At 38.9% G+C, this 17,289-nt stretch overlaps 1 protein-coding gene across 1 annotated transcript in view; it reads right to left on the bottom strand.

Moving 5' to 3' along the window:
* Window positions 1–1,785: 1,785 nt before the first annotated feature.
* The window catches only part of st3gal3a (ST3 beta-galactoside alpha-2,3-sialyltransferase 3a), a 47,691-nt gene continuing 32,187 nt past the window's right edge, over window positions 1,786–17,289 (bottom strand). Inside the window, 6 exon segments of the mRNA XM_053322284.1 lie at window positions 1,786–3,354; window positions 6,631–6,777; window positions 7,139–7,285; window positions 15,977–16,000; window positions 16,002–16,164; window positions 17,246–17,274. Coding sequence (XP_053178259.1) covers window positions 3,250–3,354; window positions 6,631–6,777; window positions 7,139–7,285; window positions 15,977–16,000; window positions 16,002–16,164; window positions 17,246–17,274 — 615 coding nt within the window. The 3' untranslated portion in view covers window positions 1,786–3,249.

Raw genomic sequence — 17,289 nt, 5'->3', positions numbered from 1 at the left:
CACGACAATTCTGCCAACTGCAGACAGTTTCTATCAGTTCAATAGTTTTGGAGATGTTAGCTCCATCTTTGAAAAGTCTATGAAGTCTTGATGTGCTGAGATGAATCTAGTGTAAAGTCATAAAATCACACACAGACTGAGGCTGTGACAAACCAACAGCTCATCCTGTTCTTACTCTTGTAAAAAGCTAATGGACTAAGGGCCTGATTTACTAAGATCCCAAATAAAAGGTACTAAATAGCATGTGCATATTTTGCAAGTGATCTACTAAGAATAACTGTAAATAACAATAGGAGCAGACAGCAGTATTTAAATGAGGGTTTTGTGTCTCAATGGAGAGCAGAAATGTACGGGGCCCCTCTGGTGACATGGTCAAAAAACAAAATTAAATTGTGGCCACGAAATAAGTTTAACGTGCGCATGAAATACTAATTAATAATATTAATATCATTCCTGGACAGCTGGGTAAGCAAATCGAGCGCACCTTCTCTAAAACATGCAATGGCCTACGTCCAGTTTCAGTTTGAAATCAGCTTAAAAACCTTTTTCACTGATCATCTCCTTTGAAAGTAGCATCATGTGTGTCAGACTTTCAGCTGAGGGAATACATAGTTGTATGAACCACAGCGTTTAATGATGCAGTTATAGTAGCGCTCACTGTATGTATCACGTTGCCAAGGGAACCTATAGCCTGGACATTTGTCCTTCAATAAAATCACGGAAGATTAAAAGTCACTATATTATTGATCAGTCTGAAGAAATGTGCTATAATTCCTTTAAACCAATATGTTAACACTTTGATGATGTTTTTATGCTTGGTCCTGTTTTACACACTGCTATATTACAGCTAATAGAACCCTGATTAGAAAATGGCACAATCCTTTATTACCACAGATAATATCTGATCAATAAAAATCATTCCACTTTGATTTGCCAAAGACTAAAGTGATTTCATAGGACAGTGTCAGAGCTTGAGCATAATGTTTAAATCAGCTGCATCAAGTTTAAAGTTTCAGAGCTCTACAATGTGCAGCTGTCACCAGAAATACAAGAGGCATTGAGAGTGCACCGAGCACCCAGAATCATATTAATATTATTCATTAGTATTTCGTGCGCACATAATAGCTATATTGTGGCCACAATTAAAAACATTTTTTTGACCATGTCATCAGAGGGGCTCTGTAGAAATGTGATACCATGCAATAAGAGGTTCTACTGGAAGAGGTTAACAAACATATTGAGTTACAGCAGAAAAAATATCAGAAAACAATGCAATATGGGAGAGTATTAGTGACAAAGTCAATGCTGTTAGTTAAAGACCGTGTAAAGTGAATTCAGACATTTTCTTCTAAACCCATTAAATAGGTCATAAAAAGCATTTCAACCATTTAGATTTGAATTGTGGAGCTAGGCTTCACAAACTGTGTTTCAAGATTTCTGTGTTCAGGATTTAGTGGGAGGGTCTGTGATTTTGAGACCTGCCCCTGCTGCTGTAGAGGTATAAATACATTCAGCACACACTACTACTACTACAGTCTACAGTTAGCCAGTTAGCCGAGCTAGCAGCTGAGTTAGCAGCAGAAAGCTCTCAGACATAGCGTCCATGTTTCTGGTAGAGGTGGTTACTTTGATTGACAGGTGACACTTGGTAGGGGGCGGGGTTTCAGTGAACTTGGCGGGCACTCCCACAGCGTTTGGTAGCAGAGAAGGAAACTGAGTTTTACACAACTTTGAAGCCTAATTTCATATATTTGGCGATTTTTTTAATCATTCAAATTTGGCAGGGTGGTTAACAACACACTTTTATGTGGTGTGTCAAACTCAGAACACATATTTATTCTTACTTTACACAGACTTTAAACCAAAAATTGTGCATTGTACTTGTCATCTGTGTTAACACTTTCCTTTCAAATTGATTATTTATAGATGCAGTTACCTTCAGGTTTGGTAAATCACAATGTGTGTGCTAAATAACATATTTGCATGTATTTTACACACAGGGGATAAAACGCCCCATATTACATATTCATTATGGCAACGTACTAAATGGACAGTGTGTACTATCTTGCACAGTTGAAAGATGCAAACCTCAGTGCAGTGTGTTAGTAGATCAGCTTGCACATTGTTTTGGGGTTGATGTCAAGTTTTGTCACTGTCACACGTTTGTACACATGCAAACCTTTAGTAAATCAGACCCTTAGTGTTTACCAGTGCAGCACCTGACTGACTTCAGGACTTGATCAAAGTAGACTGACTGCAGTGAAATGTGATCAATAAGGTGATCCACCCTCGCACTGCTATATAGTTGTTAGCATGTGTGATGTGGCTTTTTGTGATTGGCTAAAAAAATTGAGCTTTGAGCAAAAAGAATCAATACAGTCTTTCAGCAGAGTAAAAACTCAGCTTGTATGTGTATTGGTTCATTCAGTGATCTGTTTTTAAACAACATGCAAATTAATCCATAAACCTTAAAAAATCGTGCTTCACATAAAAAAAGCCTTTAATTGATCAGAATATCTCGCTGCCTCACAAAAACAAACCAGATGTGGCTGTTTAACCTCTGTGTAAGCAGTGTGGCAAGCTCCACTGTGTGTTTGATGTTAATGCTGCTGGGAAACAAGCTCTTTTTGGCTTGTGTGCAGACTCTGACCCACTTGACAAAACAAGCTGTGGTGATCACTGTGTTACTCTGACAGTTCAGTTAATGACAGTTCAGAGACTGGTCCAGGACGGCTGAGTCAGGTGTGATGTGCACCCTGTTTAACACAGAAACTGGAAGATATATCAAGAGACTATAAGTTTGATGCAGATTACATTCAGATGTGTGAGCAGAAGGACACTTGTAGAGGTATTCTTGGCACAGGCTCAATGTTGAAAGCCACTATATTCATTTTCTCTTCAGTAAGCCTGTAGAAGTTCTGAGTAGCTGGTCAGTCTGGTCCAGGTACTGGTTCCATCCCCAACAGGGCAAATGTACCCCTGAGCCAGGGACCAAATCCCCCTGTGATTATGCACTAACTATAACTAGAAAGACCTAAATACTGCCATACAATGCAGAGGCCAAGTGCTTGCAATATGTCCATATGCAACAGTGGGGCAGTGTGTGTCCTGATCACACAGTCTCTTTGCACTGACCACCATGTGTAACAGCTGCTGCTCTCTGCTGGGAGACGTTTCCTTTCTTCTCTTAAGTCAGCTTCAGGTGAGCACAGCGCTGGAGCCAGGAGCCATGGAGCTGTATGAAGGCCATCAGCATTCTGCACCGCAGAGCCCATTGGTCCAGTCCTGGATAACACCCGCCTTCACCAGCTTTAACAGGAACTCCTTCTCTTTAGAGATGTTGTGAGTCCAGGACTGCAGGAGACAGACACAGACAGCACTTAACAGGTTGGTGTCCACCTTTCAGATGCTTTTACACATGAAGAAAAAACTGATCAGCCAGGAAAAATAAGTATTTACAATTTCAAACTTTCTATAAAAATGGAAAATGGATAATATCCACAGTGTCATCATTGCTCCCCAGACAAATAAAATCACACTGATAAATGTTGGCCTAAATGAACTAATAAACTAAATCATTATAAACACCATAGCAACAATTATTTAATAGTCAATTTTACAGAACATATAATATTACCAATAGTAAATCATTTTATATGGAATGTATATAATATAGTATTAATATACTTTATCACATAAATATTATACAGTAGGTCAGCACAGCCTGTGTAGTGAAAGCAGTCTCTAAACAGGATGCATTCACGAACAGTATGAGTGTAGGTCATCTGCATTTCGGCAGCGCTCAGAGCTCAACGCGCTCTGTACATAAAACTGAAGAAGATCAGGTCCCTCACATTTTTCAACTGAATTTTCAAAACTTTATTGAAGTTGTTTAAAATATGCCTATGTAGTGATCATAGGGAGCAATAACAAGGCTCTTACTCCAGTGTGCTATGTCCTAACTGTCCTGTTGTTTACAATCAGGTCACTTTCAGTCAGTGTGGACTAAACTGTGGATAACTCAACTACCATCAAAACTCTGCATATACTCATATACATTTTGCACATATTTATACAAGTTTAAAAAAAAAGCTACATTCACAACCAAACATAACACAACATGACAGCAAATTACAATTATTTTGATCATTTACAAAGTGTATTTGCTGAGTATACAGGGACAAACAGTGTGAGAGTAAGTGATCATTATTAGAATTAATGATGATCACCCCAATTACTTATACAAAGAATTACTTCATTTAAAAAAACATCAAATGAAAAGAATTTTTTGGAGTATTTCTACATTTAAATTTTAAAGCATTTTGTTAATATTGAGCAGGACAATTCCTAAAAAAACAATTTTACTAAATACGTTTTGACAAATGATGTGTTGTGTTGCATAAGTGGATCATATTTATTCCACATTTGAGTATTTTCCTGTAGAATCAGATTTTTGTGACACTGGGTTGCATCATATCATTTACAAAGAGTGAATAAAATAGCTCCTAAACATCACGTTGTTGCTCTCTGTTGGATCATGTGACTTCCTGCCACTCAGAGCAGTCCATGTGGACTAGTGAAGGACTGCAGAACTGAGCCAGTTTCTTGTTCTGTCTCTATTATACATGGCAGGGGCGGGGCCAGACTCTGTGAGCCTCTTTGAACTGAAACACAAGATGAAGGGGATTGCATGTCTGTCTCAATAACCTGAGCTAAGAGTGATTTATGAGCAGGCTCAACTGTGTACTGGACAAGTGGAATGAATGGCAACTTACACACTGGATGTAGTGACTGAGAATGTGCTGCTCTCAAAAACCAGTAAAAAAAACAACATCCCTACACTTGAGATTTCATACACATCCCAGTACACACTCAGCATGCTGGGTAAATTCCTCCTGTATTTCTGAGAGGCGTTTGAAAAGAGAGAAAGGTCACAGTAAACTGTTCCAGTGCAGCGTAAACCTGGAAAACTAACAAAAAGATGGGGCTGTGAATATTGTGTGGGCTTTTCGTCCATTAAGGGCTAAATTTTGCAGGAAATAGTGGGTGACACACCTGTGGATGGAGTAAATGAATCATCAGCCAAAATATAAATGAACAGACCGGAGTAAGTAAGGTCAAAATGAGCCTATTTTAGCCTAGTAACATCTCATAAATAAAGTGATAAAAGCCCAACACAGGTTTTGTCAAATGGCGTTAGAGGCCAGAAGGGGAACAGTTTTAGCAGCTACACTATTTTCATAAGCACAACATACCTCCACTGTGTCTCATTACTAGAGGCCTGTTTACATACCAGACGTGCTGTATAGACAGTGGGCAAAACACAACAGCTGTTATGTACTGCCCTGAACAGTAAGTGTAATAAAATATCTGCTTTTCAAAAGGACAATCACATTTCCCGCCACTGGTGTATATGTGTGTGTGTGTGTGTGTGTGTGTGTGTGTGTGTGTGTGTGTGGACTTCTATACAAAACAAAATATAAATAGGTGCAGGTGTTCTGATGTGTGCACCTACATCTATCTCAGAGGTGGGAAATCAAGGTAGTCAAAGTGTCTTATGCTGTTAGGTGTTAAGTCTTACAGCGTGCCTACACAGGAGGTGTAGCATGAGCAGCATGTGTAGCAGAGCAGTGAGAGCTCTGTTTAATCTGTCAACATACAACAATGATGACTGCTGCTCACTGTGTTGCTCACTGTGTTTTGGAAACCAATCACTGTTTTTACATGCATAAAATGAAGGAAAACAGATTTGAAGTGAAAAAGTAAAAATATGCTTTGGGCCCAGTTGCATGTGGAGTGGTCTACTGTATGTAGACAGCTGCACTGATTCAAATGTGTATTTGAGACTTCCTGCATAGACACAGGCTGTGACTGAAGTCCCTCCCTTATTCACTCATTCACTGCTTCCTGTATAATAAACACTAAATAGTTCATTCAGTAGTGAGCAGCATCACTAACTAATCATCATTATTTTGAGTGATCAACATCAGCTGTAGAGTCACATGATGGTGAGTTTCACATCTTTAAAATGTGGAGCATTGCACTGTAGGATTATTAGCAGACAGTAGTGTACATTACACTGTGGAATATTTAAGGACATTGTATAGTGGAGACATTTACACACTGTAATGGTGCAGGTGCAAGTAGAGCACTGTGTAGTGCATAGGGAGTGATACACACATAGCCACAGTGTTTTCCTCATTGTCCTGTATCGTCCCATGTCTTACATAGGCATGGGCCGGTATGAGATCCTGGCGGTATGATAACCATAAGCTAAAATATCACGGTTTCACGGTATGGCGGTATTGCGATCACAGCTCTAAAATGTTCCTGAAAGGAAGAAAAATAAAGACAGACATTTAACCTAAATATTCACTGTAATGACAGTGTGAGGGGTCGTGATACTCTACGCTGCAGCTGCACCACCTGAGGGATTTCTGACCAGCACTTTCTGTCTTTGACCAGACTAAAAACAGCTCATACCTTAGGAACGGTATGACAGAACATTTGGCGGTTTCGGTTATTGTGACTTTTTCATATCGCGGTATACCTTGAACACAGTTATCATCCCATGCCTAGTCTTGCATCAGCACCTTCTGTGTTTCCTTATAAAAGCAGGTCTGTAGTTACCTCTTTGATGGCTGACATCCTGATCTTCTCATAGTAGTGCAGGGGGGCATGGGGAGTACTCATGTTGTAGCCAAATCCAGCCACAGCTACTTCATCACAGTTATGAAGGGCCATTGTTATGGCAACTGTCCCTAAGGTTGGGATATTCTGGAAAAACACAGAGAAATAAAAGGTTAGTATGAAGCAGGTAACCGAGCCATGACCTGCACATTACAGCACACTGTGTACATGTGCATGTAATCACTGAGGAGCATTATTTACTCTGTACTGTGTGGATATCTTACAGATGTAAAATGTGAAACATGTTTATGTTTAAACTATTTATAAGCCTAATGGTAACACTGCTTGTCTTCAAATGTGCTCTGCTCCTTGCAGGATCTGTTGTGTGTTCATAGAGGCCTTTATAATCCACACAGACACACAAGCAGCTATAGTCCTGACCATTAACTCACTGCTGCCACTGTTCCTGCTATGTCTCTGACTGCTGGGGAAACAATCAGTCTCTCACCCCTCTGCCCATCTGTCCATTGTTGTGAGGTAAGCCAATCAGCTTGAAGGAAGCCTCCTGGATGAAATAGGGGTTTAGGATGCGCATGTCCATGGGGTCCCGTGGCACATACCTGGCCACCGACTTCCAGAAGCCATCAGTGCTGTGCTGAGAGATGAAGAGAGAGGAAGTGACCCAACATGGTTAGTGTGATCTTCACATAGAGAGGCCAACCACAAAAAACATAGTGGTGAGTCAGCTGTGACACATCAGCGTCCAATAAAGCTCACAGTGTCAAACACCAGCAGAGACTTTTCTTCTTCTACAAGCAGTGACGCTCTCTGAGAATCCACTGCACTGCAAGTACTAACCTGACTGTCTGAATGCAGCATTAACAAACAACACTTTCTTACTGAGTAAAAGTTATTTATTTCAAAATATATTCCTTTTATAGCTTTACTGTTCAGGCTGTGAATCTACCACTAGGCTTTCTAAATGACCTCAATATTATCTTTGGGATTTTGGCATTTATTAGCCAATACAAACATATCAGTGATAAGTTGTGAGTGTGTCTTCCTGTAGTTATCGGAGTCATTTATTGCAGGAGTCCTTTGAGTCTTAAAACATAATTTATCTTTAACTCTCTACTCTAAAATAATAAATAATTACAACATTTGAAATGTGGAGTAATCATTTTAAGCATATTGATGAATTCTTACTACTATGATACATGGGAAGGGATGCAGAGTGGAAAATAAGACTGTTAAAGCAGTGAGTGCAGTGAAAGCAATACCCTGAGCTGAGGCCTGGGGGGGAGAGGTCAACGCCATTAAAAAAAAACTGATGAAAAACAAGAGGAGCAAACAAAGCCAGTCAGAGAAGGAAGCCCCTGTATCAGTATACATGGAGCCATTACACTAATTAGCAGCAGTCCTGATGGCTCTTTATGAACAGTTACTGGGATACCTGCCTCAGGTATGCTGCAGTGAGAGGCAGATAGAAACCACACAGCGGTGGTATGAGCCATTAGCTCACTAGCATAGCACTGTTACCCTGCTCTACGCTGGCCTGTTAGCTCCTCACTGACACATCAGTTGGTAATTCTGTCTTACTGAAACCATTTTGCCCTCTGTATCTGAGCTGAGAACACAACACCTCTGCTCTGCTCACATGTGGAAAACCATCTATACACAGCACACACAATCAAATACAAGCAATATCAGTCACTATTCTGTTACAGTGCAAAACACACCAACCTGAGAAGGTGAACAAAGTTAATGTACACTGTTAAACATCAGCATGTTACTGTTGTCATTGTAAGCATGGTAGCATGCTGATTTTAGCATTTAGATGCTAACAGATGAGTATTGTCTCATAGAAAAGTATTTACATACTGCAAGTCTGGAATGAAGTCATTTTAAGGGTAAGCCCCAAAATGTGTGTGAAGAAGAGCAGGATGCTGGAAACGTCACTCTTAATTTTCCATTAAAACTATACCTGCTGACTTTCTTCTGTTGTTTGCTCCAGATGTGCACGTCTACCACACAAAATGTAAAACACCAAGGCCACAATCAATGGTGCAATAATATAAGTGATAATTATATTGTATGAAGACAAAACAATCAATCAATCAATATTTAGGAGTCAGTGTATTGAAAAACAGTACTCAGTATTAAAACTTCACACTGAATCTTTGACCTTTTCATAAAAATTGAATTGTTATATTTGAATATATATATATCTGAAGTAAGTTTTAACACACATGCAGCTATCAGTATTTGAGTCTGAGATGATAGGAACAGTCACAAAAATGACTTCACACACTTTTTACAATTCCGCGGCTCCTCCAGTCCACATGTTGATGTGTCCTTGGTTAAGATACATAACCCCTAATTGTTTCTGATGGCTGTGCTAAAAGTGTATGAATGAGTGAGTGTGACATGTAGTGTAAAAGTGCTTTGAAAGGACAAAAAGACTAGAAATGTGCTTTGATGGTACAGGCCATTTGATGGTTCCTGTGGAAAACCTCATGTCCACATGATGGATGTCATTTGTGTCATTATAGCACAATGCCAGCTCTCACTGTCTGCTTTGCCACTTGTTATATCTTTGTGCCCTCAGTCTCTCTCTCACTCTGAGCCAACACTTGTCCATTCATAACTAGAGAGTGAATGTTAGTGGTGTGTTGTCCTCACTCCTCTGCACTAGAGGAAGGAACCTGATCTCCTGTCCTGAGCTGTTGTTGTAATTGAGGCGGCTCTGTGTTGGAGGGTTCAATATGCTTGAAATGAACTCTCTTGTTGATCTCTGACCATTTCTAAAAGGTTTCCCCCTGTTCTTAATGACACGCTGTCACAGCCTCAACTTGGCTCAATCCCACCCATTCTCAGCACCCGAGGAAAGGAAAAGACTGGGAATTTGTTTTTTATGGGAATTAGTTATTTTAGTTTTTATAATTAGTTTTATGGGTGGGCCTGCACCCTGGAGCCCCCCCACTTTTATGATTGTTGCAGCACCAAATGCAAGTCATATAATCATTATTAGCCCATAGTGAATATATGATACAGAAATAGTGTCACCAAAAGTTACAGGCTGGTTCACTGTAGACCACTCTGAGGAGGCAGTAGGTGGATGACAGTGGTCATGAAGTTACTCAGATCACTGTGGGATTATTTTCATTATTGATTCCTACTTTGATCATTTATATTTTTACAGATGAAACAATTAGTCAGTTCCTTCCTTTAAAACATCTTCCTCCTGGTTTTACATGTACAAAGTCCTTGATTAAAGTGGTACGTTCCAGAGCCCTATGTCACCTTCTTATGACAGCAAAGTCAAGTATGATTCTGTTTTAATTTAACGTTTTAATATAATGTTTTAATCATTAGCTAGCCGGCTGGCTTGTTAGCTTCAGCTAGCCGCTTTCAAACAAGCTGGACAGTTAGAAACTCTGAATATGGTCAGCTCAATGAAAATAGAGTTTGTGAGTTTTACAATCATCTTTACTTGCATGTGTAGAATAAAAATAGACTTTAACTGTAAAAATTGTCTTCAGGTTACAGCAGTAAGAATATGCTGCAGCTGGATGATGACAGCAGCAGAGTATCTTTTAACACAGACAGATGTCAAAAAAAGAAGGTAATTTGTGTAACTTCCAGTTTAGACAAGACATGAGCCTGTAGTCTTTGTGAGACTAGACAACAAAGAGCAGGGATGTAGCAAACAGACTGTCTGTGCTTCCAGCTGTCAGTGGAGGTGTAATGTGATCCAGGACTGGGACCACCTCAGTGAAATCCACCTCCTCCTGACAGGTCACATGAAGCCCTGCCTTCCTGCTCTGCCTTCAGTGCTGAAGCTGAATGACGGCTGCTTTCTGATGTGCATCAGAGCTGAAGTCTCATACTGCCCCTCTCTGCCCCCTTGAGTCAGAGTTAGATGGGCATGCATACAGATATCATGGGATTTGAGGAGTGTCAGCACAAAGTCTATAAGAGAGTACCAAAAACTACCATCACCAATGCCACAAAGGTGCAACAATCAAAGTTAAGCAATGGAGTAAAATGACCTACTGTAGTTTAAAAAAATGATTTGATTGGAAACCCAAGGAAACCTAGAAAGATGAAGGTACTTATTTGTTCTCAGCACCCTTCAGGGTCAATGGCTGTTCTGTTAACTGATAAAAAGAGTCTAAAGAGAGCCTCCATAGACATGATCTTAAACAGGGTTCCAATTACAGGGGAGATAAGGGAAGCTCAGCTACCCAGATAGGACAGGAGCTCCCCTGAAAGCCTACTTTGAGAAATCTAGGGGCAACTCTAAAAAATAGTTTGTTTCCTGTTCTGTAAGGTTCCAGAAACAAATAATAGTACAAATATGTCAATGTTGTGTTTATTCGCTCATTACATTCTAAACATTTGACGCCACTATAATAAAACACAATGCTGTGTCCGGTCATCCATGCATGGTGGTGCACAAATGGCCACCTTTAAGCAGTTAATAGCCACATTGCCTCCATGATGTTTTACTGCGCAGCTGGTGTTTGTATGTTATGTTTAGAAGTGTGGTTGTTGTCATGTTAGCCTATGTTTTGTGTAAGACCAACAGTTATGGTGTGGGCATGTTCCAATGTTGTCATGTAAGTGTAGCACAAAGTATCGGCCAATTCACTGTGTGGAGTTTTTTCGTTGATTTAAAAATAAATGAGGACAGCTGGATTTTCTCTGTATAAAGTGAAACGTTATTGATAGTATTCAGCAACTTTACAGTGTTTTTCACAGTAAATGTACATGTGAATGTGTGCATGTGACATGTTTACTAAAGCTCCACCTTAGAGCCACTGTATACCTCAAACCCTGAATGTTTGCCCATTAATGCAGCTTGTACATTAAGAACTACATCACTATACTATACTGGTATATGGAGGTTGTTGTAATGGAGCTTTCTCTTTTAACCCTCACATAATGTTCATATTCTCACTCATATTTCAGTCAAAAATCAGTCATTAATAAATGTTTAATTCATCTTATGGATAAAAGACATTCACAATCACTATTTAATGGTGCAGGAGAATATTTTATACAATATGATGAATACAACATGTTTGAATGTTGATTTTTGCATATAGAGAAATGCGTAACACACACACACACACACACACACACACACACACACACACACACACACACACACACACACACACACACACACACACACACACACACACACACACACACACACACACACACACACACACACACACACACAAAATCATGCATTTTACTTCCATGTTTTGTATCTTGTGGGTTACATTAGGAAAAGTCCAGCTAAAATAAATGTATATGGTGTGTTTACAGCTCTCAAATGTTTATAATTGGTATAATTGGTAATTTGATCCTGGACAGTATATAAGGGTTAAATACTCATGTGATATTAGTCCCAATGAATCCCAAGAAGGCCATTGAAACCCTCAATGGATATACAATCATCTGTAAAATCGCTGCATTATATCTGACATTTATGAAGCTTGTAATGTTTAGTTCTTGTTCAAACTGTTTTAGAGTGCTGTTGATTTAGCTTTATGCTTATTTTGGAGGCTGCAGCTTGTGGTGCTGTTCAATTACATAGTGCTATACAGTATACCCAAACTTTTAAATGGGTTGAACAAATAAATATTATTTGAATAGACCACCATTATTTTATTACATCTACCTAGGGCTGAATTTTGACAGCCAATTCCATTTTAGATATGGTTTTCATGTCAGACATTTAAACGTCTAATCAAACCCTTTTCACCTCTTCTCACTCTTTTTTATAAGCAAAGAGTAACATTCAAGTAGCTGTTTGTCATTTTCAGTTGGAGCTGAATGTTTGCAGATTGCATCAGTTGTAGCTGGAGCTGTAGATATCTTACTAGACTGTGAGGTAAAACAAGTCTTACATTTGACTTGGGTGAACTTTGTGTTTTTGTATTTCAACAAGACCAACAGGGTCTTCTGTAAGGAAACAACCAGCTGATTGCAACATGTCACCCAGTTTAACCTTCAGTCATATCACATCAATCATGTTAAAAAAGAGTCAAGTAATTATGCTGCACTCATATTCCGGTGTCATACTGTATAAACATTTGATATTTGACACTATTAATCATATTTTCAGGTTGTGGCAGCAGCTTGTCAACATAAATTAAGCTGCTGCTAAAAACACTTTCTGCCTTCACAGCCAACATAAGCTGAGTACACATGTGAATACATTCAGTTTACAGATTTAAGTTAAAATGTGAAAGCTAACACACTAGATTCAATAGGGGAGTGAAAAGCATTTAGATTTGATAAGTGGTCTCATGTTGGATTTAGACTTGATAAAATGCTGAAGTCAATCTGCCTCACACAGCTGTACAGATGAACACACCTGAATGAATGCTACACAGCTCATCTACATTCTTTTTACATGTATCTGGAGGTTTATGAACATTTAACCCCTTTTAAGATTTAATGTTTGAGAGAAGAGAGAAAGAGAGAGGAGAGATGAGAGAGAGAGAGAGAGGAGAGAGAGGAGGAGAGAGAGAGGGAGAGAGGAGAGAGAGAGAGAGAGAGAGAGAGAAGAGAGAGAGAGAGAGAGAGAGAGAGAGAGAGAGAGAGAGAGAGAGAGAGAGAGAGAGAGAGAGAGAGAGAGAGAGAGAGAGAGAGAGAGAGAGAGAGAGAGAGAGAGAGAGAGAGAGAGAGAGAGAGAGAGAGAGAGAGAGAGAGAATGAACTAGTGACACAGTCATTATGTGGTGTGTGCTGTAACCACTCAGCTACCAAGGTGCTCCATTTAACCCCATTTGCTCTTCTCTGTCAGCGACAAGAATAGAAGCCAATAGACAGCAGATATGTTGCCACTCTGGCTGCACATTATCACTTGAGCATGTTCAGCTCTGAAGCCTGTACAGCTAGAAAACAGCTAATACTGTATGTGAAGCTACAGATAACAGCTTGTATACTGGATTGATTTCTTTAAGGACATGTGGAGAGACTGGACTGTCAGTGAGATACACACAGAGAAAGTTGTTCATATGAGTTGAGATGTTTTATTATAAAGTTATTAGATGTGAAATTAAGTTTACGGCTTAAGTTTCAAGGGATTCTTTATTTTTCTAAAAAGCTTTCTGTAATTCACTTTGCTTTAAAATGCCAAATTTGTCTTATTCTTTTTTATTCATATTGTATTTATTGTATTATTGATTTGAATCCCATAAATTAAGCATAAATACTAATAAATGAATAGTACTGTATTTATGTGACAGTCTACATTCTAGCCACTACACACAGATGCTGATGGAACTACAATGCTACTTCAAGCTACTGATAAATAACACATTATGATGTTCTGGACCTTACCTTGAACACATTTTAATTGAATACTGTATATACAGTACTAATACTTTAGGTCATCCTATAGAAAATCAATGATAAAGCTGCAGTGCTGTTGATGAAGCTTCACAGTTTGAGGCAGTTAACTTGGCTCTGCATCTTTTAGTACAGTTTGTGTGTAATAATCTCAGAGGATGCAGACATGTCCTTGAATTAAAGATAGCAGTGCTACAGTACCTGCACTATATTGTGCAGATTATTAATCTATATATATATATATATATATATATATATATATATATATATATATATATATATATATATATATATATATGCACGCACACACATACACAACATCAGAGTCTGCAGTGTTCCCAGATCTAAGCACTTAACTTGCTAAACAGTGTTACTATGTAAATGACAGACAGTCTGTGACCTGACACTCATACATTTGTCCTCTCTTAACTTCCCGCTGCCATCTGCTGGTCTTGCTAAATGAAATACTGAAGACTAAAGATAACACTGTAGGCAGATCTCTCTTATGTTGTAATCCTGTAATCTACATCTCTGTTGTCTCAGATCTTAAAAAGTCTCTCTGCAATCATCTAAGATTCATGATTTCTTTCAGTTAAGACATGCATGTCACCGTCTTCTAACATGTGTTACATCTGTCCTTCCATTTCTCCTCTCAGCTGGCTCACACACTCTCACCTCATATCCTATGCCCTTCTCTCCACAAAGGAAGTGCTTTCACCCCTCTGCTGTGTCCTCAGGTTGTGGTGCAGTGAGCATTTGCATGCCACACTGTATTATTATGTAAACAAACAGGAAACCTTTGGAGGTGGCTGGTGCTGGGTGTGTACCCTGGAGACCATTTCCAGCTCAATACAGTGAAAGCTGTGAGGTAGGCTTTGCAAGCTTTGACTTTAAATACAAATAAATACTAATGTTAGAGTTGAAATAATCAAGTTCTTGCTGATTAGATACAACATACTGTTAACTGAATAAGAGGAAACTATGGATTAAGTGTTGTGGAAGCCAATGTCACGCTTTGAAAAATCTTTTTTTGGGAGACTTTTTGCCTTTTATTTTGATAGTATGTGACAGAGAACAGGGAGAGAGGGAAGACCTGCAGCATACGTCCATCGGTGGAATTGAACCAGGGACGTTGCCATGTGGCACACGCAGTAACCTCTCGACTACCAAGGAACTCTGAAACAGCTTTATCAAAATAAAAGTCCTGCATTCAAAAAGTGTTACAGTGAATACTTAATCAGTTAAATGTAATTCAAATGTCATCAGATATTATTTTTAACTGTTTCTAATGTCTGAGGAAGACACCTGTGTGTGTGTGTGTGTGTGTGTGTGTACATATCTGTTTGTTCCTTGTGTATCTCTTGAAAAGTTCATCTGATCTATTCCGTATTGGTTGGTACATTTGTCAGCATGGGCAGGGCTGATACAGACAGCAGTGGAGAGGAGACAATAACTAAACTCTTTACCTTGTGTTACTTTAAGTGCAATAACAGTTTTGTGAATAAAAAGCCAAGAAGAAGAATGTATCAATAGTAATCCTTACAATAGATGGACAGACTCCAGATGATGTAAAGAGTGGTTTGTGTCACAGTGAAATGAATAATAGAGCAGAAAATGAAACAATAGAGGTTTTTCTGTTGTCACATGATATATATCATCATATTGCATGTGATCAGCCTCTGCAGCAGACACACAGCTCTCTGTTTAACATGCAGTGGAGTTCAAACCAACAAAGTGCTTGCAGCTGATCATCAGGAGTGTTTTTAGATGTAATTATTGTGATCTACCAGCACAAATCTCTCCTCAGATACAGATGTTACAGCTGTTGCTCTGTCTCTATTTAACTGCAGTTAATCTAAATTTAAACTTGAAGTAATTGTATTCAAGTCAATAAATGACAATATAAAAATGCATCACATTTTAAATACAGAAAAAACCCCAAACTCTATCTGTTAAGTTTCCAGCTGCCTTACCAGCCTCTGGTTGAAGACCAATGTAACGCAGCCACCTGAAGTCCAGAGCTTTGAAGGCCGAGAGGACAAACAGGGACTGAGCTTCATACTGCTCAGTCTTCTGGATGGCTCCCTCTGGATAAGTGATCCTCATAGTGGTCTTAGATCCCACGTCCTTCTCAAAGCCTTTCACTGGGGCCTCGTTCAACCTGCAACATACCATCAATCCATCACAAAACACACCATCCAAAGCCATATCAGACACACTGTCCAAACCAATAGGAGAGATTATTATGTTGAAGGAGCCCATGTTGTTTTCCTTCATTTCAAACTGAGGAGGTGAGTCAATTCTACACAGACATGACTCAGTGCCTCGTCCCTCCCTGGATCCCCATACCGACCTCTTTGCTGAGTGGGGGTCTGCCAACATGGCACTGACCACTTTAAACACTATGACAAATGGAGGCCATTTCTATAACTACATTATTTCTATAACTAACTACATGACGGCCTGGAGTAAGTCTCTACAACTCATCACACATGGACAAAAAACCCCTTTTCTTATTTTCCCAGACCAGAGTCATAAAACTCTCACATTCCTACTCTGCAAATCTGAGCCAAATCTGAATTTGTGTGAATTTAATGTCCAATCATGATCAATCACATAATGTTTGTCATAGAAATACATAAATAATGGTATAACTTTGATAGCTGTTTGGTAATCTACTGATTTGATTGTATTTTACAACATGTAAGTTAATGAATGTTTATATAGTAACTCTACAATGATATTTTAATATCAACTAATCATATTTTAATAGTTACATTAAATTCACAGTCATACTGAATTAATGAATTTTCTGGAGTAGGAGTGTAAATATATAATGTGTAAAAAATGTCATTATGAAAGGAACCATATTTAACTTGTATATTATGAAGTAAAAGCTATGTTGAATTTATATTTGAAATCATGTGTCTAAAGTTGAATCCAATCACATAACTGTTGCTTCAAACTTGTATTTCACTACTAGACGTGTAGATGGTTTGAAGATGGCTGAGTTCATGAAAGCTGATCATTTTAATGTTAAGTATGTTGATAGGAATTATGAATGAATGTATAATGCTGAACGGTTATTAAGTACAATGTGGTATTCAAACATAGTGACTCTCTAGCGTGAATTTCATGAACTCACAAATTAATTCTTCAGTGTCGAAAATGTATCTCAAGCCAAAGGCAAGGAAGAGGAGACAAACCTGGAGTAAAAAGTGTGAACAGTGTCTATAACGTACCTGACCACCACATCAAACTCATCAATCCTCTGGCCCAGAGAGCG

The sequence above is a fragment of the Scomber japonicus genome, chromosome 7, assembly GCF_027409825.1.
Source record: "Scomber japonicus isolate fScoJap1 chromosome 7, fScoJap1.pri, whole genome shotgun sequence".
NCBI lineage: Eukaryota > Metazoa > Chordata > Actinopteri > Scombriformes > Scombridae > Scomber > Scomber japonicus.
This window is presented reverse-complemented; position numbering and strand designations above follow the sequence as displayed.